At 39.8% G+C, this 27,042-nt stretch overlaps 1 protein-coding gene across 1 annotated transcript; it reads left to right on the top strand.

The window, feature by feature from the left end:
* Positions 1-457: 457 nt before the first annotated feature.
* nt5dc3 (5'-nucleotidase domain containing 3) lies at positions 458-21,953 on the top strand. Its single transcript, XM_088340745.1, has 14 exons — positions 458-723; positions 3,904-4,088; positions 5,991-6,065; positions 6,147-6,202; positions 8,374-8,464; positions 8,538-8,675; positions 13,375-13,435; positions 13,517-13,619; positions 14,464-14,565; positions 14,670-14,751; positions 14,816-14,902; positions 18,294-18,434; positions 18,533-18,597; positions 19,441-21,953. Exons 1-14 carry the CDS (start codon positions 528-530, stop codon positions 19,682-19,684), a joined length of 1,626 nt encoding a protein of 541 aa, XP_088196871.1. The 5' UTR covers positions 458-527; the 3' UTR covers positions 19,685-21,953.
* Positions 21,954-27,042: the final 5,089 nt, after the last annotated feature.

Raw genomic sequence — 27,042 nt, 5'->3', positions numbered from 1 at the left:
TGTGATTTTGGAGTATCATTGTGATCAGGTAAACGAACAGAATGGTGTCCATCCCCATTTATCAGCGACAGAAATAACATTGCAAAACAAAGTGATGTTTTTATTGCCCTTGTGTCTGTTCCCATCATCGAAGAAGATATATTTTGCTGTGGAGTCTGCGATATTCATAATATTATCGTCACCACGAACAAGAATAGCTCCCTGTCTCAGGACAACTTATTATTTGCAATTTATTTGCATAGCCTTTTCGGACGTTTTTCCTATGATGATCTTAAAAGATTTGGTAAATTCTGATGGCAGAACCTGCGGAGGGTTAGGGCTGTTGTGCTGCAATTCTAACCGGAAGTCCCTGTCTCAATAAAATGATTACTGTATAGCTTATTACATTTCCTTATCCTAGAAAACTAATCGTGTATTGGTCGAAGCCTGATCACGTGTCCAAACACGGAAGTGACGTCAGCCCACCCCAAGAGATTGACATCTAACAGTCGGCACTTTTCGTCTGGCCTCCTTGAAGAGAAACAACAATGTCGCCTTTTTCGGCGCCCTTGTTGTGTCTCCTGACGCGGGGCAAGACGAACCTTTTCCGGCGTCACGTTTTGGAGACTCTGCTCCTTCGTCCTCGGTTCTTCTCGCCCTCGACCATCTGCGCCTCGTGTGCGCGTAGCAGCTCGTCGGAGAGGTTGTGGAGTGTCTACCATCAAACTAAAAGACACACTCAAGGTAGGAAAGTTATTCATTTAAATAAGAAGAAATGAATCGTATTTTGGAGTATTAATGGAGAAAATGTTTCTTAGGGATACAAGTAGTCTATTGTACCCAAGATACGACATTTGTCCGTTCTAAGGTGAAAGTCATCAAATCAAATTGCCGTGTAGCGGGGGAAAACTATGGGGATGAGCTAATGCGTTCTTAACCATTGGTACCCCAGATAAAAACATTAATACAACATCTAAGCACTTCATATACCGACCAAATTATATTATTAATAAATATACAAGAAAATGATTCATGACATTTTTGTTAACCTTTGGTGTGACCTGGTGGAGTGGAGAAGCAGGTGGATGCAGAGAGAGATTAGAGACGACGGATTTGAAGTAAAACTGATTTTTAAGCTACCACTTGCGAGGACTGTCATGCCATTAGATTTATTTGTTTTAATTGACCCCTTAATTTTAATTATTGCCTCAATGGTTAAGGCCCTCACAATCTCTGTTACCATGGTTATGATGTTTTTGTATTTTCTTTAAGCATCACTTCACGTTTTGGGACCTCTACAGAGAGAGGATGGTATTGTGGGAGTCATTTCAGCCAACAGCATATCTGCATTTTAATGATGCCGTGACGCAAACCAATATCAGATCAAAATATTATCTTGGAGAAGTAAATTGTAAGTTACATGTTTTTGGGCATGTGAAAATGTTGGCGTTGATGTCTTTAGTGGGGAAAATGCTGTAAAGAAGCCCCAAAACACCCTTAGTCCACACTATCAAGTGAAAACTTCATAAGGTGGAATCGCTTTATCCCGGGGGCCTCGTGATTATCTATTCAAAAGTTTTTTTTTTTTTTTTTTTAGGCAATACATGCTAGCTTTAGCAAAAATATTTTTAAATTTATAGGCATATGAAAAATGTTTGTTGTTGATGTCGTGTAGTGGGGAAAATGGCATAAATAGGGGCTGGAAAACCCCTTAATCCACACTGTAAAGTGAAAATGTCATAGGCAGGGATGCTGTATCTTGGGGGTCTACTATGGATATTGAAAGAATCAATGAGAGTAAACTCTTAGGAGTGATTTTTGATAACAAAACATCGCTGGAAGCAAAAAATTGGTTGAAAAGACGTTGAGAAGATGCCTCGGCTCGGTTCCTTCCAAAGGACGTCCTTATTTGGTCGAAAAGTGAAAGTTGATGACCGTAGTGTGAACGGGGCCCTTTATTTGCGCAGGGCAATTGTGCAATCATCTATGAAAACTCGTTGTCCCAGTAGAACTAGTTGAAGTGATTTGACTACTTGGAGACCAGCATGACGAGTAGTTAATGTTTCAGGGATCTCTTAACCACCTAGGCTGTTGGGGGACAAATGAGGCCGCAACTCTGGACAGCCATCTCCACAGTTGACAGTCCTCGGCCTGTTCTTGGGTCGTTCCAAAGTTAATTTTGTGAGCCTAGTTCTTCTTCTGCCCACTTGGACTGGGCCCTGAAGAATGATCTTGGCCAGTAGTAATGGTATTTTAACGTGACCATACCACTGAAGTTTCCGTCTGTGCAGAGTTGAAAACAGTTTGGAGGTTCCAATGTGCCCTCGGGTTGTGTTGCACACCGTTTTATTTGTCACATGGGCTAAGTCGCTGATGCCTAGAAGATTCCTGTAGTTTTCTCCATGGCCTGGATTTTCTTTTCCATTTTTTTGTGAGGGTCCATGTCTCACAAGCGTAGAGGAACATGGAAGTAACCAGCGCTTGCATGAGTCTTATCTTTGATTTCACTGCTATGATCTTGTTCCTTTCAGATGGGTTGAAGTCTGGCAAGTGCGGCTGCGGTTTGAGCTATCCTCGCCACGATGTCTGTTTTTGACCCCTCTTCTGATATGACAGCTCCAAGATATTCAAGTTTCAAGCTTTTGGTGTTTGTGGTGATACCTTGGGGATTGTTGTTAAAGTTATATACTATTTTATACACTGTTTTATTTCACTTCTACTCAAAATACTTGTCCTAAGTTTGACCTCAGCCTGAGTGGAACTTTTTAGAAGGATGTCGTAAAAACGCCTGTGCTTTGGAATGTGTTTTTGGGTTTCAGTCTGTACAGATAACAATGACTTATCTCCTCACCTGGACTGTTGGGAATAGGTGCCTGGCACATCCTATCACCCCTCCTCCCATTCTTCAATCATGGTTGGAAAATTTGCATCGACGACCGCGCACCAATCAGCCAGCGGCTTGGTCCTGGGGCGTGAACATTTCATCGCCATGTGTCATAAGAATGGGCAACCCTGGAAGACCCCGTCATCTCCTGCACACGATCGTAATATTGGCACGGGAGAAAATATCTGATTTGTTCAACTCTCTGATTAGGCTAAATAAATGTATATGTGGACTATACTCGTCATTCAGCTGATTACATTTCCCTGGCTTTTGAATATGCTCCAACTGTAAGGGTTCAGACACACGAAGTGTCTTCGGAGTCAGACTTCAGTTTAATAAATGCTACAACCTTACATTGGTCATTAGTTTTGTTTTTTTCAGTGCTGGTTTCCATCCCATATTGATGCATTCTCCAGGAGAATGACCAGATCTTCGAGTTCCGGTTCTTCTCTTGCCAATACGGCAATATCATCAACAAAACAAATTATGGTGACGTTGTGTCCCCCAATACTGACCATACCTTCATATTGTTTGGTTCAATGGGGCTCCTTCCATCCATAAACCTGCCTATTCTTTGGTCTCAGTCTGGTTTCAGTCTGTCCAGTGGAACATTTAGCATGGCTGGTGAGACTGATGGTTCTGTAGATGGAGGTTTCGTTTCATGAGTAGCACAATCGCTAGCAATTTGTCCATGCAGATGGTTACTGTCCTGTCGGCCAGATCTTTCTGCAAATCTTTATCAAGATGTCTAGTTTGCTCACCACCGTTTTGTAAGAGTTTTGGCGGGATGTTGTAGATTCTTAGAAACTTTCTGCTCTCCGGCGAGTTAATTGATTCCTCTACTTCTTCCCTGAGGATAGTGAAGTCCTCACTTCCCCCTGGTCTGGAAATTCTAGGGACCTCAGGGTTTTCCTTCAGTTAGTTTATTCCCTGCCTCATCTTGAATGCTGCTGACTTTTGCTCGTTTCGTCCGCTAGAGGTTCTTTACAATCTGATTCCCTGTCCTTGACTCTACAATATTGTGTTCGTATGCGGTCCAGATCAGATGCCGTCGGCGTCGAGCACCGCGGTGGACCCTGATACCATCTTCGCCAACAACGAGATGAGTCTCCGGGACACCGAAGTTTACGGTTTCGACTACGATTACACGTTGGCCTTCTACTCCGATCACCTCCACACGCTCATATTCGACCATGCCAGGGACATCCTCATTAGCAAGCACAGGGTGAGTCTCGGTTGTTTATGTCGCCTTTCAACTGATCATAATTGGAATATTTCTCCTCTGTGTGTCTCAGTAATTAGACTCCTTTTCTATTTTCTATACAGTAGTAACAAAAGGTGTTTGCGTCTCTTCCCGATCTCTCTTATCTTTTATTCATATCATGTGTAGAAATAGCCGTACAACTTAATAAAAAATATTAAATTGATCCATTGTTAGACCTATAAAAACAATTTTTTGCTTCTACCATATAAGAATTTAAAAAAGTCGAAATAATTGTCAATCAGTATTGAAATTATGCGGTAATAAAAGATTCATTTAATAATCTATTAAATCATTAAAATTAATTTAAATCAATTGAAATTGATTAACATTTAAACTGAAATCATAAATGAATGAAATTAAATTATATGTCATGATTACTGATTAGTATCACCTGTGCCCGCTCATTTGGCGCCAGCCGCTGCTGGCTACCCGATTGGTTCCCTGCCCAGTCCTGTCACTCTCCGGTTGTCAGTCCGTCAGCAAACCTCTTTTTCTACAAGGCAAGACTTGACTCTGACTCTCGTCGCTCCCGCTTTTTGCACCCGTTTTTCCAACTGTCCGTTCCTGATCTCCCCGTTTGTCCCCGGCTACGCCATCTCCCGCTCCGGAAGATCCACTTCCGTATTCGGATCACGATCCGATTGTGTGAGCGGCTTGCTTCTCGCGTTCAGCGAGCACCGGATCGCGGGGGCTGCCCCCTTCCTCTTTCTATCAAATCAAGTCAAGTCACGCCCTTAATCACAAAGAGTCTCAAAGGGCTGCACAGATCAAAGACTATTGCAAACTACAGACTATTATGACAGCATCCCCCCATCTAAAACCTACATGAGGGTAAATAATAAATGAAATATTATCATCATAAAATATAGGTTATTCATATGCTATAGAGTAGAAGTGTGTTTTAAGCTTAGATTTCAACATTTCCACTGAGGTTGCGGATCCAATCTCAGGGGGAAGAAAATTCCACAGCACCGGGGCCCGAATGGAGAACGCTCTCGAACATGCAAATCTCTTCTTGGCTCTTGGGATCACTAGTAGACCGGCATTTTCAGAGCGAAGGGTCTCAGGACTGGAACATAGGGGGAAATTAAATCTGAAAGATACTAGGGAGCAAGCCCATGCGTGATTTTGTATAATAAACTTGTGGTTGGGTCTTGATTCCGTTCTGGTCGTGACATTATATATAGTTTAAATTACATTAATTTCGATAATAATCACGAATTAATTCAAATAATACGATAAGATAAACAGATTTCAATAAGAATAAAGTTAAACAGATTTTTGAAAAATAAAACATTTCAAATTAATGTAATTTCCTGTAATAATTAACAACAATTGTATTTGTATTGGGCAGTACAGCGGCACAGTGGTTAGCGCGTGTGCGGCACAGTTCTGAGGTCATGGGTTCAAATCCAGCTACCAGCCTTCCTGTGCGGAGTTTGTATGTTCTCCAAGTGCTTGCGTGGGTTTCTCCGGGCACTACGGTTTCATCCCACATTCCAAAGACATGCATTTCAGGTGGATTGACTAGTCCAAATTGTCCCTAGGTGTGAATGAGCAAGCGAGTTGTCTGTCCCTGTGTGCCCTGCGATTGGCTGGCAACCAGTTAAGGGTGTCCCATGCTCACTGCCCGGAGATAGCTGGGATGGGCTCCAGCGCCCCCGCGACCCTACTGAGGATAAGCGGTGCAGATAATGGATGCATGGATTCTAAAAAAATAAGAATGTAAATTAAGTAAAACTCAATTTTTAGAATAAAAATTAAAACGCTTTTATTGAAACATACAGTAATTTTATGATTTTAAAACGTATTAATCTGTATTGCTTAATTAATCTATCGATTAATGGCTTCAACTTGTTCCAGTATCCAGAAGGTCTTCGGAAATACGAGTACATTCCCAATTTTGCCGTGCGAGGACTTCACTACGATGTTCAGAAAGTAAGACGATATTGTCACTATAAACTACTTCATTTTGCAATTAAAATATTGTAAATATTCACTCTTTTCCTTTTTTTCTAGGCTCTGCTGATGAAGATTGACGCCTTCCACTATATTCAACTGGGGACTGTATACAGGTCTGGTGGACAAATTGAATTCATGACATTGTTTTATAAGCACTTGAACCATGCACAAAACGCCTAAAGGGCCACTGTGTTTTAAGTAGCGCCCTCTCGTGGTGTAAAAATATCTCATTCATTCAAATAAAACACTACTAATCTGAATAAAAGGCAAAAACACTGGTACCGCTTTCTAAAAACGACGATTCGTAGGTTTAAAAATTGTCCCATGATACAGGCATCTGCTTTTTTTCCACTGTTTCCTTCTGTAGCCACTCGGCTGCCGGTTATGGATCGCAACCAGCCGCTGTTGTTATTGTTAGTTGCTCAGCGTAAAGTTTACTTTGTCCGTCAGTGTCACTTGCCTTTCGCAGCTGAGCTCTGATTCAGACAGCTGTCACTTTTATTGTTATTGTTAGCTGCTCTTGCCGTCACTTGCATTCTGTTGCCGGTCAGGCAAGCTAACGTTGCCGAGTGCCACGATATAGACATTTGGTGATTTCTTTCCCCACTGTTTCTTTCTCTAGCCACTCATGTTAGACAGCTGTTGAAAGCCAGCTGAATGTGGCCCAGTCCCGTAATTTGGGCTTCTTGTGTTTATTTTCCTCACTAGACACGCATGTTAGCCACTGGCATTATTCTTTTGCTGCTCCTGCTGTGTTCTTCGATGTCACACGCCTTCCACAAGCCAATATTGCCTATTCCCTTGATTCTCGTCTTCCTCTTTTTCAGTTTTCTTCTTTAGTCACCCATGTAAGACACTTAGCTGCAGACTATGTTCTCACCACTAGCCGCTATTGTGATTGGTATTTGCTCCTGCTTTGTCCTTCAGTATCGTCCGCTATCAACAGCTGCGTTCTATAATTCAGGCACCTGGCACTTGCAATCATTGACTTTTTTCCCCACTGTTTCTTTTTCTAGCCGTTCATGTTAGTCACTTAGCTGCAGCCTACAGCTCCTGTGTTGTCAATTAGTTTCGCTGGCTTTCAACAGCTGTTTTTCGTGATTCAGGCATCCTTGACTTTTTCCTCTTTTTCCTTCTCTAGGCACTCATGTTGGCCACTTAGCTGCAGGATTATGGCTCACCGCTGGGCGCTATATCAGATTGAATCCCCCTATGTTTCTGTTCGGAGCCTTCACTCAGAAAACGCTGGTCTACTAGTGATCCCAAGAGCCAAGAAGAAATCTGCAAGTTTGAAAGCATTGGGAATACCCCATGTTCAGCCCCTTAACAAGGTTTCTTCATTTCCTCATGCTGATGTTTTTGACTTTTTCCTTGCCCTTATGTCGGTTTTAGATCAAGGGATGGTATAACAGTTGTCTGTTGTCGGTACAGCCCTTTGAGATTTCTTGTGATTAAAGGATATTAAGGGACATACAAATAAACTTGATTTGACTATTGTGATAGGTATTTGCTCCTGCTTTGTCTTTCATTGTCGTGCCTTTCCACAGCTGAGTTCCATGATTCAGGCATCTGCCGTTTGTCTTCTTTGACATTTTTTTCACAAGTTCCTTCTCTAGCCGCTCATTTCAGTATATTTGCTGCAAGGTGTGTCATTTAATGGTACCCGCTTCCCACAGCTGACTTCGGTGATTCAGTCATTTTTGCCTGTTTTCCTAAATATTTTCTTCTTTAGCTACTCATGTTAGCCATTTGGCTGCAGGCCATGGCTCCTGTTTTGTACTTTAGCATCACGTTTCCTACATCTGAGTTCTTTGATTCAGGCATCTTCAACTTTTTCACTGTTTCCCTCTCTAGCCAATCATGTTAGTCACTTAGCTGCATTCAACGGGTCCTGCTTCGTTCTTAAGTGTTGCATGCTTTCCACAGCTGTGTTCCGTGACTCAGCCGTCCGGCCCTGGTTTATGACTTATTTTCTCACTGTTTCCTTCTCTAGCAGCTCATATCGTTCAGTTTTGGGGGTCAGAGTCACGATAATTGCTTTTGCAATATTCTACTGGCCTCTTTTAGTAACTTTTCCTGCCATCTGCTAAAATTAGCCACTCTCACCAGCTAGGCCCAACTCCAGCTATTGGCTATTTTCAACTGATCCGGGCGTACCCAGTTTGTTTAGTCTTTTATTCTCACTCACATGGATTAATAGGTTTTCCTATCCTGTTGCTAGCTGAAATTCATGTTACTTTTTCTAGATTGAAACAAAATAATCTTTGTTTTTATCTTCCTTCAGGGGTCTTCACCCAGTCCCTGATGAGGAAGTTATCGCTATGTACGACGGCTGCCACGTTCCTCTGGAGATTATGAGCGACTTCTACGGAAAGGTGAAGCTTAATTTAGCTAATGTGGTCCTAGCTAAACATGCTCCAGTTTATTGATTTTTTTTTCTTTTTGCAGAGTTCTCACAGCAACTCAATGAAACAATTCATGGACATCTTTTCGCTGCCCGAGATGAGTCTCCTCTCCTGCGTGAACGACTTCTTCATGAAGCATAACATTGACTACGAACCCGTTCACCTCTATAAAGATGTCAAGGTCATATCATTTTCTCAATTTGTCACTTTTAACAAGGACAGGTGAAACGAGTTTCAAATATCGCTTTGGTATAGTTGTGGCGTATACTCAAAACATTGATTTATTAGTGTCCTTGAAGGCCATGTCGATGAGGACTGTCCTTTGGCGCCACCTAGTGGTCAATTGGCCATATAAGCCCTGAAAGACATTCGCTTCAATGGTACTTAAATTATCCATCTCTCTCTCTATATCTTTCTATCTCTCTCTATCTCTTCCTCTCTCTTTTTATATATGTTTCTCACCTCTTTCATTCTCTTTCTCCAAACTTCTTTTTCTATCTCTCTCGTGCCATCCCAACCACTACCCCCGTTCCTTCTCTTTCCAACTCTGTTCTTCCACCTCTCCCCTCTCTCGCTCTCTTTCAACATTTCTCTCTCTTTCTCTTTTTCTTTCCTTTGAACCCTTTTTTTGATCTATCTTATTCTCTTTCACTCTCTTTCTCTTCATCGTCGCCACCTTTTTCTCCTTTTTCCCTACATCTCTCTCGCTCTTGCTAGCTCTCTTGCTAGCTCTCATTCTCTAATGTTCTTTCCCGCAACCTTTTTTTCCTCTCTTCACCCCTTTTCACTTCTATTCTCTCTGTTGACTTCTTTCTCTCTCCTTCTCTATATCTTTCTTTCCAACTTTTGACCTCAATACTGTTCTCTCTCATTCTCTCCCACTCTTTCCCTCCACCTTTTCTCCCTCTCCATCCATTTCCTTTTTTGCTATTTTTTCTCTGGGGCCACCTCTCTCTCCCATTTTCTCTACATGGTTTTCTATCCAACTCCCTATTTCTCTCTTCCTCTCTCTTTTGACCTCTCTCTCATTCTATCTCACTCTTTTCCACCATCTCTTTCTCTCCATCTCTTTCGCTTTTCACCTCTACTCTGTCACCACCTCTACTCTCCCACTTTCTCCACATCCGTCTCTATCCAACTCTCTCCCTCTCTCTCTCTCTCTCTACCTCCCTCTCTTTTTCTCCACCTCTTTCTCTTTTCAGCTCTACTCTGTCACCACCTCTACTCTCTCATTTGCTCCACATCTGTCTCCATCCAACTCTCTCCCTCTTTCTTTCTCTTTCTCTTTCTCTCTACCTCCATCTCTTTCTCTCCACCTCTTTCTCTTTTCAGCTCTACTCTGTCACCACCTATACTCTTTAAAATTTCCACATCTGTCTCTATCCAACTCTCTTTCTCTTTACCTCCATCTCTTTCTCTCTCTCTACCTCCATCTCTTTCTCTCTACCTCCTTCTCTTTTCAGCTCTACTCCGTCACCACCTCTACTATATCATATTCTTCACATCTGTCTCTAACCATCTCTCTCTCTCTCTCTACGCCTCTCTCTATCTCGTTCTGTCTCTCTTGCCGACTATCGCTTCTTTACTTATTTATTTGAGTGCAGTTCACCCAGGGACATACTTTTCAGCAGAGTCTACCTATTTTATGAACCGATATTTATTAAATTCCTAGTAATTAGGTGAATAATTTGTATCAAAATCAAAAATCAAGTTAAAAATATTCTTGAAAATAGATAACGTTTAAATTAACAAAGGAAAAGGGCTAAAAACATTGCAACCATCTATTGTTTTGTGGCAACAGGCTGACTTTGCTGCCCTCTTATGGTTCTTACACGATATTACAATCACCTCAATCGGCCTTCAATACACGTAGAATAAAATAAACGACCGCTCCAGATTGTGATAATCTCCTTTCAAATTCTCATCAATCTCCATCAAAATTCTCATCTGCTCTTCGATCCATTTGGACCGGAGTTGTGCCGCTGGCGTGACTGTTGTTTAGCCAGCTTCCAATTTGAGCGCTTTCCCATTTTCAAACGTTCTCATGGACATCTGTGCCGCCGGCTCCCCAAAAAGAGAAAGTGACAGCGTCGGTCCTCCTCTGAAGCTAGCCATGGCACTCGCTCTGTCATTCTGTCCGACGTCCCGTCATCTTTGACGGATGGCTGTCATTAAAAGCTTTTCACGCGCCGTCACAAGGACTTTTCAAGGTCGCCGTTCGGAACGGTCCTCAATCCAGATATGAACTCGCAAATTGATTCGAAGTGATGTCTTTCAGTTAGCCGCTTGAGCCGTGACATAATGGTTTTGTATAGCGATGTATGATAATTATTCGGCCGATGATTATGAAACTGATACCAGTCTAATATGACGTGACAGCTTTCGACCCTGTAGGGAAAAAAATGACCGGATAATTAGTCATTTGAGGCCAAACAAAACTTGTTAGATTGATTCTAAGCATTTATGTCCCTTAATAGATTTTGTTTTTGTTTTTCTATAGAAGTAATAGCACAATTTGGTCGTGTCTCCTCTCCACCACATCATAATAAAAATTACTTCTGAATTTTTATATAAATCGCAACACAACATGGTCGTATATCCTCTCAACCTCTCCGTAATTAGAATATATATTATTATTTTCTATTGAAGTAGTAGCTCAACCTGGTTATGTCTCCTCCCTACCGCTCCTCATTTAGAACACCTTTTTTAAAATTTTATATTGAAAGTAGTAGAACAAGTTTGACATGTCTCCGCTCTAACCCTCCATTGTTAGAATCCATTTTGATTTTCAATTGAAATAGTAACACTACTTGATTGTGTCTCCTCTCTACCTCTCCTTAACTAGATTATGTTGTGATTTTCAATAGAAGTAGGAACACAACTTGGTCTTGTGTCCTCTCGACCTCTTAGTGTTGGAATATTTTTAGATTTTTCAATAAAACTAGCAGTGCGAGATGGTCATTTTTCCTCTCAACCTCTCATTAATTAGAACATATATCATTATGTTCTATTGAAGTAGTAGCACAACCTGGTCTTGTCTTCTCCCTACCGCTCCTCATTTAGAATACATTTTTATTTTCTATTAAAAGTAGTAGAACAAGTTTGCCATGCCTCCACTCTACCGCTCCATAGTTACAATTTATTTTGACTTTCAATAGAAGTAGGAGCACAACTTGGTCTTGTGTTTTTTTGACCTCTTGAGAGTTGGAATATTTTTAGATTTTTCAATAAAACTAGTAGTGTGAGTTGGTCATTTTTCCTCTCAACCTCTCGTTAATTAGATAGATAGATAGATAGATACTTTATTCATCCCTGTAGGGAAATTCACACTTCCAGCAGTCTACCCCGTTGTTTATTAACAGATTAACATGATGCCCTGGGGTGCTTGTAGCGGAGTGGATGACGTCACGCCAGTCCAAAATTTAGACCATAAATCATAATTTTCTGTTGAGTAGTCGCTAAACCAGGTCTCCTCCCTACATCTCCTCATTTAGAACACATTTTTTATTTTCTATTGAAAGTAGTCGAACAAGTTTGCCATGTCTCTACTCCACTGCTCCATAGTTAGAATAGAAGTAGTCTCACAACTTGGTCGTGTCCCCTCTCTACCTCTCTTTAACTAGAACATATTTTGATTTTTAATAGAAGTAGGAACACAACTTGGCTTTGTGTCCTCTCGACCTCTTAGAGTTAGAATATTTTTAGATTTTTCAATAAAACTAGTAGTTGGTCATTTTTCCCCTCGACCTCTCGTTAATTAGAACATATATAATTATTTCTATTGAAGTAGTAGCGCAACCTGGTCATGTCTCCTTATTTAGAACACATTTCTCTTTACTATTGTAAGTAGTAAAACAAGTTTTCCATGACTCCACTCTACTGCTCCATAATTAGAATATATTTGGAATTTTTATAGAAATAATAACACTTTGGTTGTGTCTCCTCACTACCTCTCCTTAACTAGAATGTATTTTAAAGTTCTATAGAAGTAGGAGCACAACTTGGTCGTGTATCCTTGCTACCTCTCTGAAATTTGAATATATTTTGACTTTCTATTGAAGTAGTATCACAATTGGGTTGTGTCTCCTCTCTGCCTCTCTGTAATTATACTATATTTTGAATTTCTTTCAAAGTCGTTGCACAACTTGCTTATGTCTCATCTCCTGCCACCCATGTTTTATTATGGAACTGCCAAGATTTTGAATGGTCCCATGTCATGATTAATGATGTGACTCAGTTGTGCCCGCTCATTTGGCGCGGGTTCTGATTGGCTCCCTGTCACTATCACCTGTGGTCAGTCCATCTGCGAACCTTAGTTAACACTAGGCAAGCCTTTTTCGACCCTGACTCCGACCTGTACAGTTTTTTGCTCCCGTCTGTCCCCCAGCTACGACCTGTTTTTGATCCTGACCACGTCTACTCTCCCATCCTGGCTTTCGACCTTTTTTGTCCCTGACCACGTTTACTCTCCTTTCCTGGCTTACGACTCGCTTACGACCCCTGTCCCGGGGACTGACCCGCTTTTTCCATTCCCGACACCGCCATCGCTCGCCCCGAAAGATCCACTTACGCGTTCAGAGCCACCTGTTTCCCACATCCAGCAATCAACGAATCTTGGGCGCAACCCTTTCCCTTTCTTCCAGTAAAACTGGTGAGAAACGTAACGCAATTGGGTCCTGTTTCTGTTCTGGTCCTGACATCCCACTCCACTGCTTTTTTTTGGCCGTGGAATAAAAAAATCACAAAAACACATTGCCACAGTTAACAAGGGCTTTGAAGTAGCTGCTTTTTCTCCCTTTTTCTCAAGTTAGCATTTACCGCGCCGAATGCTAAAGCCACACTACAGAAGTTGACTGTTTCTTTTCCGTTTTTTTTTTCAGGAAGCCATCAGAGACGTTCATGTCAAGGGCATAATGTACCGGGCTGTGGAGGCCGATATCGGTAGATTGACTTTTTTCAATTTCTACAAACGCTCAAAGAGAGCAAGATGGAGTAAAAAAGTCTGATCTATTTCGAACCCAGGGAAATACATTTGCTACGGCGATCAAAGCCACGCGGTGCTGAAGAAGTTGCACGAGCAGGGCAAGAAAATGTTCCTCATCACCAACAGCCCCTTGGATTTTGTGTGAGCTTTGTTTTTTTTCCTCACTTCGATGACATCATCCGGATCCGGATCATTGATGTCTTAGAGACATCAGTGGCAGCTAATGAGTTAAAGAGAACTCTTTCTTTCTTACTAACTCCTGTTTTTTCTTCTTTCTGGGGATCGCATGCTGAATCTCTTTTTCTATTTCTCCGTCTCCTTTTTTGTTTTGTCGGTTTCAATCAGGGGATGGTGTCATTGTTTCTGTTTCCTTTCTCTTTCTCTCTCTTTCTCCTACTCTCTCTCTGTGCTTTTCTATCGTATTCACTCCCCCCTCCCTCTCTGTCTCTTTCACCATTTCCTCATTTTCTCTCTCTCTCTCTCTCTATTTTCTTCTTTCTCATTTGTCCTCTCTAACTCTCTCTTCTTCTTACCAACTCTCTAAGGGTATCTCCTTTTCTCTGCATTTCTTCTTTCTCCTTCAATCAGTCTTTCTCTTTCTCTCTCGCTCTATTTTTCTATTTTCCTCTTCTACTTTCTTTCTCACTCTAACTCTCTCCCCCTCTCCATTTCTCACTCTCTCTCTCTCTCCTTTCTCACTTCTTTCATTTCTCCTATTATATGTTTCCCCCCTTTTTACCTTTCCCTCACTTTATTTTCCACTCCCTTTCACTTCTCACTGTCTGATTTCCTCTTTCATTTCAATTATTGTACCACTCTCTCCTTTTCCTTTCTCTCCATGTTTAACACCCTGTCCCTTTCTTTAGCTTTTGCTCTTTCAACATTTTTTTCCCCAAAAATTTGTTAGATTATTACAAAAAGCCCGTCTACGACGTGTGTGTTAGCCTCCGTTACAAAACAAATATTTTCCGCCCCCCCTCCTTAGGGACCGGGGCATGAACTACATCGTGGGGAGGGACTGGCGAGACCTTTTCGACGTGGTCATCGTTCAAGCCGACAAACCAGGTTTCTTCAACGACAAGAGAAAGTGAGTGAGGCCCCGCTTTGGGGAACCATGGCCCCGTTTCGGGGAGCCGTGGCCCCAATGTGTTGGACGGCGTGATTAAAAAGCACGGCGCTTTGCGCTCGCAGGCCTTTTCGGCGCGTCACTGACAAAGGCGCCCTGCTGTGGGACAGAATTCACAAGCTAGAAAAAGGAAAGATTTATAAACAGGTGAGAGAGGAGATGACAGATGATGCCTTTTGGCCAATTAATCCTCTTTTGGGGGGTTCTCTAGGGAAACCTGTACGAGTTCTTGAGGCTGACTGGCTGGAGAGGATCCAAAGTGCTCTACTTTGGAGATCACATCTACAGCGACTTGGCGGTAAGAAGCAGTCCATTATCGCATATTGCTGCGAGCGGGCACAGGCAGAGCACACTTTTGTTGAATTTGCGGTCGTGATCCATTATCCCCAATCCCACATTACTGCTAGTGGTGAGCAGCAAAAGGCATTTTCGGCATGTGGCGTGCCGTTCTGGCCCGCATTAAATGAAATGCACGGCTGTGGCCTCGATCCACTATCCCTATTGGCTCAAGCAGAGTGCACTTTGGTTGGGCCCGGCGATTTTTGTCTTACTGTTATCTACGTGTAATAGTAACAACACTTGTGCAACTGCGATCCATTACCCCCAACCCTGTATTGGTGGGAACGGGGACCAACTGAAGACTCTTTTGTCAGGAGGTGTGGCATTCTGGCCCACCTCAAATTAAATTCAAGGCAGTGGCTGCGATCCATTATCCTCTGTAAACTATTGCTGCAAGCAGGAACCAGCTATGCGCACTTTTGACAGACATGACGGCTCTTTTTTGCTGTTATATCCACTTAAGATGAACTGCACTCATGCAACCACAATCCATTATCCCCCTATCTCTTATTGTTGCAAGCAGTAACCAGCAGAAGGCCCTTTTTTGGAAGGAGTACCTTTCTGGCCCGCCTAAAAGGAAATGCACGGTTGTGGCTTCGAATCCATTTTTTCCCCTTTTTTCGGGTCTGGCCTGTGAAGCATGCGATCATGGCCCACCTAAAATTAACTGCACTGTTTTGACTGCAATCCATTATCCACAGCTGAGACAGAGAGAGCAAGTTTGTGTCATTCGTGGCAACTCTTTTTGTCTTTTTTCTGCATTAAATGAACAGCACCTGTGCGGCTGTGATCTTTTATCCCCGGTCGACAATTGCTGTGAGAAGGGGGCGAGAGCAAATTAGTGTCATGTGTGGAGACTCTTTTTTTTTTTTTTTTTTTCTCTTTTTTTTTCTTTTTTTTTTCTCGTTCTTTCTCTCTGAAATGAACAACACCCTTGAGGCTCCCATCAATTATACCTGATTAACTATAGCTGCGAGCAGGGGCAGGCCTTTTAAAAATGGGAGGGGATCTACTTGTTGGATTTTCAGATATAACCGGGGTTTTTAATCCCCATTAAACGCGATAAACGGGGATCATATGGTAAACGAGTATAGTATTTTCTATACCTTTTCAGCTTCCATTTTGCTGTTTTTTATAGTCGAAATAAATCTATAAATAACAAATGAGATCACACATTTGGACTTCAAACGGCCTTCAATAAAGACATGCATAACTCACATTACATTTTCTGCCTTCACATCATTTTTTCCGCACCCTGGACGCTGGCCAGCAGCGCCCCAAAGTGGCCGCCATTAGTTTAGCGGTATTATGAATAAGTGAACGAGCGCTAAGTGATGTTAATGAACGGCCCGGTTAACATCCCTGGCACGATGCTGCTTGCTGGGTGGCGGCCAGCTTTCAAATACGACGCAGACGCCTGGCTCATTAAGTAAAATGGAGCCATCGTCGTTTCAACTTCAATTTTACTTTCGGACCAACGACAGCTCCAAAAACGAAGATCAGAGAGTGAATAGTATTTATTCGATTCGATGCTATGAAACACATTTATAGGTTTCCATTTGCAAACAATGACACAAGAGGGGGGGAGGGGGTAAGTAACTGAACCCTCTAAAGTTACACAGATGAAAGAAAGTATCTGCTTTAACTCAAGCCACCAGAACATTTATAGGTTTCCACATTTATACGAAGATAGCATGCAAACATCGTCAGAAGAGTGAGGAATAAGTATACCCGAACCGTCCGAAATCGAACATTTATTGGTTTCCATATTTGTATGAGAATAGCATGCAAAAGGAAACAAGGACAGAAGGGGGCGGAATAAATCAACAAACTGTCCAAGATCACACAGATGAATCAACAGTGTCTGTTTTAATTCAAAACACCCAGACATTTATTGGTTTCCCTATTTTTACGAAGATAGCATACAAACAAGAATAGAAGGAGGAGGATTAAGTAACAGGACCATCCAAACTCACACAGTTGAAAAAACAGCGTCTTGTTCTAACTAATACTACGCAAACTCGATATACTTGGGAGTGGTCGAAGCTTGGGTGCCGATGAAGTTCAGGCCGAATCGGGTCTTCCACCAGAAAACCTCTGATAGAAAATTTTGCACTATTGGACTTTTACCAAAGAATGATACACAAATTAAAATCTAGAAAATTATGAAATAAATCAATCAATCATTAACAAATTATTCCATAATTTGTGTGGGCTGCACTTATGTAAAGCAGGCAGTGTGTATTATCTGACCACTAGATGTCGATGTATTGTACAAAGCAACACAAATAGCGCTATAAAGCACAAGGAAGAACCCAAACTACTGAGACTCAAAGTGACCAAAAAGCACCATTTTCTTCCCATATTTCCAGCCTTTGAAAAAAAATAAATAAAAGAGAAGATAAAATGGAAGAAGACTGGCCCCAATTGGCCCTCGGCCGCAAGTTTTAGACCCCAGATTTACAGGTCCCATATGTTAATGAGGATAATGTGAGAACAAGAACAGAATGGTGAGGAATAAGTTACTTAACCTTACACAATTACATAGAAAACAAAAACTTTCCAAACATTTATAAAGCTCGCATGCAGACAGGGACAGACGGAATAAATAACGTAGTTGTTCAAAATCTCACAAATAAAAAAACCTTGTCTGATTTAACTAAATATACTTACACATTTAGAGGTTTCCATATTTTTATAAAGATAGCATGCAGACTAGGACAGAAGGGGGAGGAACAAATAACTTTGTTTTCCAAAATCACACAAATGAAAAAACATTATCTGATTCAACTAAATATACCCACAGATTTAAAGGTTTCCATATTTTTTATAAAGATAGCATGTAGGCAAGGACAGAAGGGGCAGTAACAAATATCTTAGTTGTCCAAAATCACACAAATAAAAAAAAACATTGTCTGATTCAACTAAATACAGTATACCCACACATTTATGAGTTTCCATATATTTATAAAGATAGCATGCAGACAAGGCCAAAAGGGGGAGGAATAGATAACTTAGCTGTCCAAAATCACACAAATGAAAAAAAACGTCCGATTTAACTAAATATACCCACACACATATAGGTTTCCATATTTTTGTGAAGATGGCGTGCAATCAAGGACAGAAGGGTGAGGAATAAGAAACGGAACAATCCAAAAAACAGTGTTGGCTTCAACCAAAACCACCCTAACCTTGATAAGTTTCCATATTTTTGGAGCATATCATGCAAAAATTACGTGTCACCTAAACAGGAAGACAAGATTAATCAGAATCTTTCCATCATCGGTACCGAATTGAAAGTGCTAAGTCAGATAGCAACCGCCATCCGATTCGTCTCATTTCCCATCCAGGACCTGACCCTGAAGCACGGCTGGAGGACGGGCGCCATTATCCCCGAGCTGAGGAAGGAGATCAAAATCATGAACACGGAAGAGTACGTTCGAACCGTCTGCTGGATGCAAGCCCTCACCGACCTCATACAGCGCATGCAGGTAGAGACCGAGGCCACGCCTTCTTTTCCCCGAGGCCATGCCTTCTTTTCCTCTGCAAGCTCAAGGTGGCAACCTAAAGGTGGCAATCTCCTGCGCAGGTTCGCAAGGATCCAGCCTCTCAGGCCGTGGTAGAAGAGTGGATACGGGAGCGAGAGGCCATGCGGTACGTTGACTTTTCACTTTTATTTAAACTATGATTTGTTTTTTTTATTTATGCAGCCATCCATCTTCACTAGGGTCGCAGGTTTATTCATCCATTTTATTTTCAGTTTACATTTTATTTCATTATAATTTTATATTGTTTTATTTCGGTTTTATTTTATTAACTAATTTATTTACGTGTTTATAATTTGTGATGTTTTCATTTATATATCTCATCTCATCTCATTAGCTGCACCGCTTATCCTCAGTAGGGTCGCGGGGGTGCTGCAGCCCATCCCAGCAATCAACGGGCAGTGGGCAGGAGACACCCTGAACTGGTTGCCAGCCAGTCGCAGTCATTTATTTATATATATATATATATATATATATATATATATATGTTTTTTTTTTTTCGAAAGTATGTTTTCTTTGTAGTCCGATTTTTGTTTTAGTTGCTTAATTTTTTTTATTATTTTTTTTTTAATTTAATCTTGTTTTTACTTCATTTTTATTTATTTTATTTATGAATAGTGTGATGAGGACATAAAACCTAATGACTTTTCATGTGTCGTCTCTGTCCCTAGTGGACTATTCTTTTAATTCATTTTGTATTTTTTATTTTAGTTGTATTTATTCATTAGGGTTTAATTTTGTTTTTACTTTTGTTTATTTTTTGAATCTTTTAATTTTATTTTGTTGGTATTTTATTTTATTTTTGATGTATTTAATCTTTCAAATTTTGGGTTTAATGTTACTTTATAATCTATCAAATACAACTTGGTAATAACACTGTAATAACATAGTAATAGCACATTATCTCCGTAGCTTGGTAAATATAGCGGGGACGTATGGTTCCTGTTTTCAGACCGCACACCAAGGAGATGTTCAACCGGCAGTTCGGGAGCCTTTTCCGCACCTACCAGAATCCCACCTACTTTTCTCGCCGCCTCTCGCGTTTCGCCGACATCTACATGGCCTCCATTAGTTGCCTCCTCAACTACGACTTCCAGCACATTTTCTTCCCACGACGGACGCCGCTGCAGCACGAATCACCGTTCACGCAAATCAACGTCCGACCGGAACAAAACAGCAATCGGACCGCGGACTGAAAGCGACCGTGAGTCACCGGAACAATACAGAGATCCCTCGGTTATCGCGGTTAATGGGAACCAGAACCCCCAGCTAAAAGTGAAAATCCGTGAAGTAGTCCCAAGGGGCAAACTTAACTCGAGCTGACGTTATTACCGACTAATAGTACACCACGGTAACAAGATTGCAACTATAGATCTACAAATAAATACGTAAAACACAGAATTGCAGGTGAATAAATGGTCTTTATTGCCATCGACCATAGGTACAACAAAATTAAGAGGGCTTCTTTGAGTGTAAGAAAGCGATTTAAAGAGCAACTGCCAAGCTGCATGTAACAACCGTCTCGACTGTAACGGTTTTTCACGGGTTGTAGCCCCAGGTCATCCGTTTCATGGTATTGGTGACTATCTAGGTTCAGGATGGGTTTCTCAAGAGAGTTAGATAGATGGATAGATACTTTATTCATCCCCGTAGGGAAATTCACACTTCCAGCAGTATCCTTGTGTTGAAAAATAAATAATAAAGAAAGCAGGCGGTGTTGTATCCAGTCACGTGATTGAAGTCCCCAGACATTAACAGGATAGCTTCAGGGTGCTGTGTTTTTAGTTTAGCAACAGCAGAGTGGATGACGTCACACGCTAGGCCAAAAGTTTGACGTCCCTGCAGCAGATGTAAATCTTTGTGTTTACATGCCCAGGGTAACACCACCTCGTGTTCACGTAGATAGCGAGTCCACCTCCTCTCCGCTTCCCGCAGGCTTTTGTGTCTCTGTCTGCCCTAACAGCGCTGAAGCCAGGTAGCAGGGTTGCTCCACGTTAGCGTCTGGGATGCTAGACATGAGCCATGTTTCCGTAAAACACAGCAAACTGCACTCCATGTACGCTTTGATGTTTTTCATCAGCACAGCCAGTTCGTCGGTCTTATTGGTAGAGAGTTCACATTTCCCATGATTACGGACGGTACCAAAGGCTTTTATTGTTGCTAGCCGCTTAGCCCTTACCTTAGCTCCGGCTCTGCAGCCACGTTAGGGTCCCCTAATCTTGTCCGGTGAATGGGGAATCACGCCGGCACGAGAATTCTTCAGGGCAAGGAGTTGATTCCTTGAATAAACCTAGGTGTAGAAGTAGGCCAGACCTGCGACCTCGCTATTGCTTTCTCTCCAGAGGCTGCCTCGGCCCCTTCTCGGACACGATAACAATCCACGGAGCACTGGCTTTTCAACACTGTTTCTTTTCGCTTTTCTGACTTTCCTTAAAGTTTATTGAATACATTTCCTTTCATTGTAACGACCCGCTAAAAGCTAGCGGCCGCTTCCCAGTTGGTTTTGCCTCGGAGACGTTGACTTGTGCGCCCGCCCACCCGTACCCATACCGTAGCCTATCACTATCGCTCACACACACATACAACCTGCCCATCGTGATAGCTGTGTGCTCTGTCTGACAAAAAAAATGAACGCTACGTTGATATCAATAACAATAAAGACCAGTGAACCAGCGATAACCGAAGTAGCGAGGGGTCTCTGTATACATCCTTTCATTTCCTGTACTGTGCAGTAACTTCAACCGTAAGCTATGTTGCTTTTCAATCCCTGACTACATTATACTGTTTTTCACTCAATCTTTGACAATATGAAGTACTTCAACTGAAAATACTGTATTTAAAAAAAAAAAAATCTACGAATAGCGTTTTCAATGAATCAATCAAATGAGTCGAGATATAAATAGAAAATAGAGTCAAGGCATTGAGAAGGTTAGAAATGATGATTAATAATAAGGATTTTTATTTGAAAAATAATAATATTTTATGTTTATGTTATTCATTAAAAGAGGAGCTAATAAATTACCTTATTTTAATTCATGTAATTTATTTAAATAACCTTATACCTCAGTTAAATAATTTACTAATTAATTTGATATCTTCTTTTGATGAATACATACATTATTTTATCATTTGCTTTTGTTAAAAAATGAAATTTTCTACGCAACATGAAATGTAGTGCATTATTTTTTTTAATTATTTTTTTTACAAAGATGCAGATTAATAAATTAGATTAATTAATCTAGTATTCACCTATTTATCTAGCTAGATAGATAGATAGATTGATTGATTGATTGATACTTTATTCATCCCCGTGGAGAAATTCACACCAGCAGTATCCTTGTGTTGAAAAATAAAATAATAAAATATATAAGATATAGAATACAAAAATACCCAATATAAGGTTTTAAATAGTGCTACAGAAAATACACACTGTAATAAAAATAGGGTAATATGCAAATGTGGGGGTTTAATATGGGCTTTTACTCCCCTGGGTGGAATTAAAGAGCCTCATGGCATGAGGAAGAAACGATCTGCTCAGTCTGTCCGCGGAACAAGACTAATTAATTAATTAATTTATTCGTTATTTTATTTAAAATATTGCCAATAAAGTAAGTTATTGATTAAAAGAGTAGCCAATTAATACACTTTTTAATTAGTGTAAATTTTTAAGATTATCGAATACCTCAGTTAAGTAATTTATGAATTAATTGGAAATATTTTTTGATAAATACATACAATAATTGATTAATGAGGTCATAAATTGGCTATCTTTGGAACAAATAAACCATTTTAATTAAATAATTAAAAAAACACATTGTTTTTAATTTATGAAAAAGAATTGATTTAGAAAAAAAAAATATTCAAATGGTGTATTATTAGATCATAAAATAATGTCATCAACTCATGATTAATTGCTTTATTGATCAACTAATTAGGTAACTATTGGCGATCATTTTAATACATGAATATATTAGGTAAGCGACGATTAGTTAAACAATTAGATATTATACGTATATTGTCATTAAAATAATCAATTCAAAGGATTTATTTAATAATTCAAATGAATGAATGAACGATCGATTAGACGCTTGATTCCTCAATTGAATAATTATTGTTGAGCTTTTTTCATAAATAAATGCAAGGATTAAACAATTAATATGATTATTTTCTATTTACTGCATACTATTATCACTTTACTAATCAATCATATTAAATAGATTATTTTTAAGTAATTAAAGTAATCAGAAATGAAAGAATCATGTAAATGATTCATTCACTGCAATTGATTTACAGCTTATATTCATGTTGAAAATCAAAATGTTATTATGAATAAATTACTCATTTATTAAATATAATTATTTTGGCCCACAGAACATTGATATTATCAGTGTTATATTATTTTAATTTAGTCAATTCCACCATTATTTTTCCTCCTCCTAATGTAGTTGTTCCAGTCTTGGTCCACGGACAGACTGAGGAGATCATTTCCTCCTCCTGCCATGAGGCTCTTTAACTCCACCCGGGAGAGTAAAGGTCCACATTAAACCCCACCCCCACATTTGCATATTACCCTATTTTAATTACATCTATCTAGACAACTATCTAGACATATGTTTGTCTATCTATCTCTAAAATATGAGAAAGCGCCCTATATTTTTGTTTTTAAATTCAATATAATATTCTCAAAAAATCAATTATTTTATAAAAAAAAAATCATTTTTAGAGTAATGTAATCAATGTATTTTTGGAAACTAAAGTTCATTATGCCTACAAATGTATTCATAAAATTTGGTTTAGAAATTAGAGACACAACCGCAGTCTTTAAATAAGGGAGCATTGCGTGCTGCTGATGTTGTTTATTTTTATTTCTTTCTAACCTCTCTTTACTGTTGTAATATTCATGCACATCGTTTTGCATTACAGTCTGCTGCCTTAATGACACTTGCAATTAGCTTGATCCCAAATACACTACAACCCCCGGGATACAGCATGAATCCGTCCTGAGGTAGGGGTCGTGAAGTGAAATTGATGTATGCCGGGGGATAGACACCCATTCTTCTTAGCTAGTTAAGTACTTCTTTTATTTCTGTGCAAATGATTAAATACCATTGTAAAGAAAAAACTGAAATTGTATTGACTTTTAGGGTGGGGTGAATTGAGCTGGTGCAGTGAAGATGTGGGTGAATGCAAAAGAGGAGGACACGGCAGATCAGAATTCAAACTGATTTTTAAGCATTTATGCACAGAGATGGTTTTTGGTGATATTTTTCTGTTATTTATTTGTATTTCTTTATTATGTCAAACTTCGTTTTAGACAGTTATCATGTTGTTGCTTCTTCATTTAGCATCCGTGCAAGCCTTGCGACCCATAGAGAATAAATACACTACATAAGAACAGTATCTCATCGCCAGCTTGCAATGAAAGATTTTTTTATTTTAAGGAAATGAAAACGAATTACACAGAAAATAAGCAAAATTGTCCAAACTCACTAGAAAATATCTTTAAAATTGTCAAAAATTTCGACGGTCTGATAGATTAAAACAATGCTCATTATAAGGATGGTTTTTATTTTGTTAAGCAAAAAAAAACAAAGGATATCTTGAAAAAATATAAATATAAAATGAGAAAAGTTTACTGCCTAAGGGATTTTCCCCTTTTTCCCCAGAAATTATATAGAAATATACTTAAAATAAACCAAAGTGTCTAAACTAGTTAAAAATAATTTCTAAAAATGAGAAAAGTTATCCATCTGTTAGATAAGAATATTTTTTCTAATTTTTAAGAAGAATTTTATAATTTTATTTAAAGAATATTAGGAAATTTACCTTTAATAAACAACAAAAATATGAATATTCTGCCAATGGAAATTAAAAAAGTTAACACAAAATGATTACAAAAATGTATTCATAGTTTTTTTTGTTCTACATGAAAGAAAATATACCTTAAAATTAAAATAAATGACTCCAAATAAGCCAAATATTCTGCCAATGCAATAAGAAAGTTTCTTCTATACATAAAGTGTCTTGCGAAACTATTTGGCCCCCTTGAACTTTGTAACCTTTTGCCACATTTCAGACTTCAAACATAAAGATATAAAACTGTAATTTCCTGTGAAGCATCAACAATAAGTGGGACACAATCATGAAGTGGAACACACTTATTTGGATATTTTAAACTTTTTTAACAAATTAACGAAAAAGTGGGTGGAAAATGATTCAGCCCCTTTACTTTCAGTACAGCAGACTCTGTCCAGAGGTTCAGTGAGGATCTCTGAATGATTCAATGTTAATCTATATGACTGACGATGATAAATGGAATCCACCTGTGCGTAATCAAGTCTCTGTATAAATGCACCTGCCCTGTGATAGTCTCAGAGGTGTGTTAAAAGCGCAGAGAGCATCATGAAGAACGAGGAACACACCAGGCAGGTCCGAGATACTGTTGTGTAGAAGTTTAAAGCTGGATTTGGATACAAAAAGATTTCTCAAGCTTTAAACATCCCACGTAGCACTGTAAAAGCAATAATATTGCAATGGAAGGAGTATCAGACCACTGCAAATCTACCAAGATCGGGCCATCCCCCTAAACTTTCAGCTAATACAAGGAGAAAACTGATCAGAGATGCAGCCAAGAGGCCCATGATCACTCTGGATGAACTGCAGAGGTCTACAGCTGAGGTGGAAGAATCTGTCCATAGGACAACAATCAGTCGTGCACTGCACAAACCTGGCCTTTATGGAAAAGTGGCAAGAATGAAGCCATTTCTTCAAGATATCCATAAAAAGTGTTGTTTCAAGTTTGCCACAAGCCACCTGGGAGACACACCAAACACGTGGAAGAAGGAGTTCTGGTCAGATGAGACCAAAATCTTTTTGGCAACAATGCAAGACGTTATGTTATGGCGTAAAAGCAGCACATCTCATCACCCTCAACACACCATCCCCACAGTCAAACATGGTGGTGGCACAGCATCATGGTTTGGGCCTGCTTTTCTTCAGCAGGGACAGGGAAGATGGTTAAAATGGATGGGAAGATGGATGGAGCCAAACACAGGACCATTCTGGAAGAAAACCTGAACAGACAATGATCCAAAACATAAAGCAAAAGCTACAATGGAATGATTCACCCAACAACATATCAAGGTGTTCGAATGGCCAAGTCAAAGTACAGACCTCAATCCAATTGAGAATCTGTGGAAAGAACCGAAAACTGCTGTTCACAAACGCTTTCCATCCAACCTCACTGAGCTCGAGCTGTTTTGCATGGAGGAATGGGCCAAAATATCAGTTTCCCCATGTGCAAAACTGATAGAGACATACCCCAAGCGACTTGCAGCTGTAATCACTGCAAAAGGTGGAGCTACAAAGTATTAACTCAATGGGGCTGAATAATTTTGCACAGCCACGTTTTCGTTTTTTTATTTGTTAAAAAAGTTTAAAATTTCATGATTGAGTCCCACTTATTGTTGATGCTTTACAAGAAATTACAGTTTTTAAAGTCTGAAATGTGGCAAAAGGTCACAAAGTTCTATGGGGCCAAATAGTTTCGCAAGCCACTGTAGTTACAGAGTGGGAAAATACTCAAAATCATTATATACCACACCGTAAAGTAAAAAAGTCATAAGGCGGGGACGCCATATCCTGGGGGTCTACTGTCATGTTTTAATTGTATTTTGTTACTGACTAAATTCCCACAATGTTTTTTTGTGTGTGTGTTTGAATTTCCTGTTACTTAAACTGGCAGTCGACCATCCCTTGAAAGCAGCACTGACTCTTGTCCTCGTGTTTACTTTTGCAAGAAGCACTGGTTTCATTATATATGCACAAAATAGCCATGAAATATTCAGTATTATTCGTCAAGAGGTCCTATTTTATTTGTGTCGTTGTCCATTTCGGTTTTTGAAAGTTAGTTTGATCGCTAGGATATTTAAAAGGGACTTTTTCGGGACGTTGTTTTCCTCATCGACTCCTTTCTCATTAAACTTTTTAATGAAATAAGTGTTTTGTGTTTCTGCGTATCTGGAGTATTTTTTTAAGAATGTGCACGAAAAGAAATGTCCTGATTCAGTCTTTCTCGTGACAAGGGAGGCTTGGTATTACATTTTACGCAGATAACTACCACGATGCACAAAAAATAATGGAAATTGTCCCTTTGGAAGAAAATCCTTTTTTCTCATTTTAGTGGCAGTGCATTAATTCACCACTAGAGGTTGTGGTAGTTTAAAATCAAGCTGTATTGTCTGTCAAATCAATTAAAGTTTATTTGTATAGCCTTTTACCACAAGGAGTCTCAAAGGGCTGCACAGACCACAGATTATTGCAAACCACAGACTATTATGACACCATACCCAGATCTAAAACCTACGTGAGGGCAAGGAAAAACTCAAAACCTCAACATGAGGTAAATGAAGAAACCTTGAGAAGGACCACACATGATGTCATCCCCTTTAATAAACTTAGTGAGCATTGTCTGTGAAACACATTTAATACTTAAAATTCCTTTGGGTTCTCCTCATCCAGTAAAATAGTCATAAAACAGTAACTTCAAGTTTTG

Source organism: Urocampus carinirostris, chromosome 7 (assembly GCF_059441175.1).
Source record: "Urocampus carinirostris isolate Australia breed hairy pipefish chromosome 7, RoL_Ucar_1.0, whole genome shotgun sequence".
NCBI classification, from domain to species: domain Eukaryota; kingdom Metazoa; phylum Chordata; class Actinopteri; order Syngnathiformes; family Syngnathidae; genus Urocampus; species Urocampus carinirostris.
The sequence above is the reverse complement of the archived record's forward strand: the minus strand, read 5'-3'. Positions and strand labels throughout refer to the sequence as shown.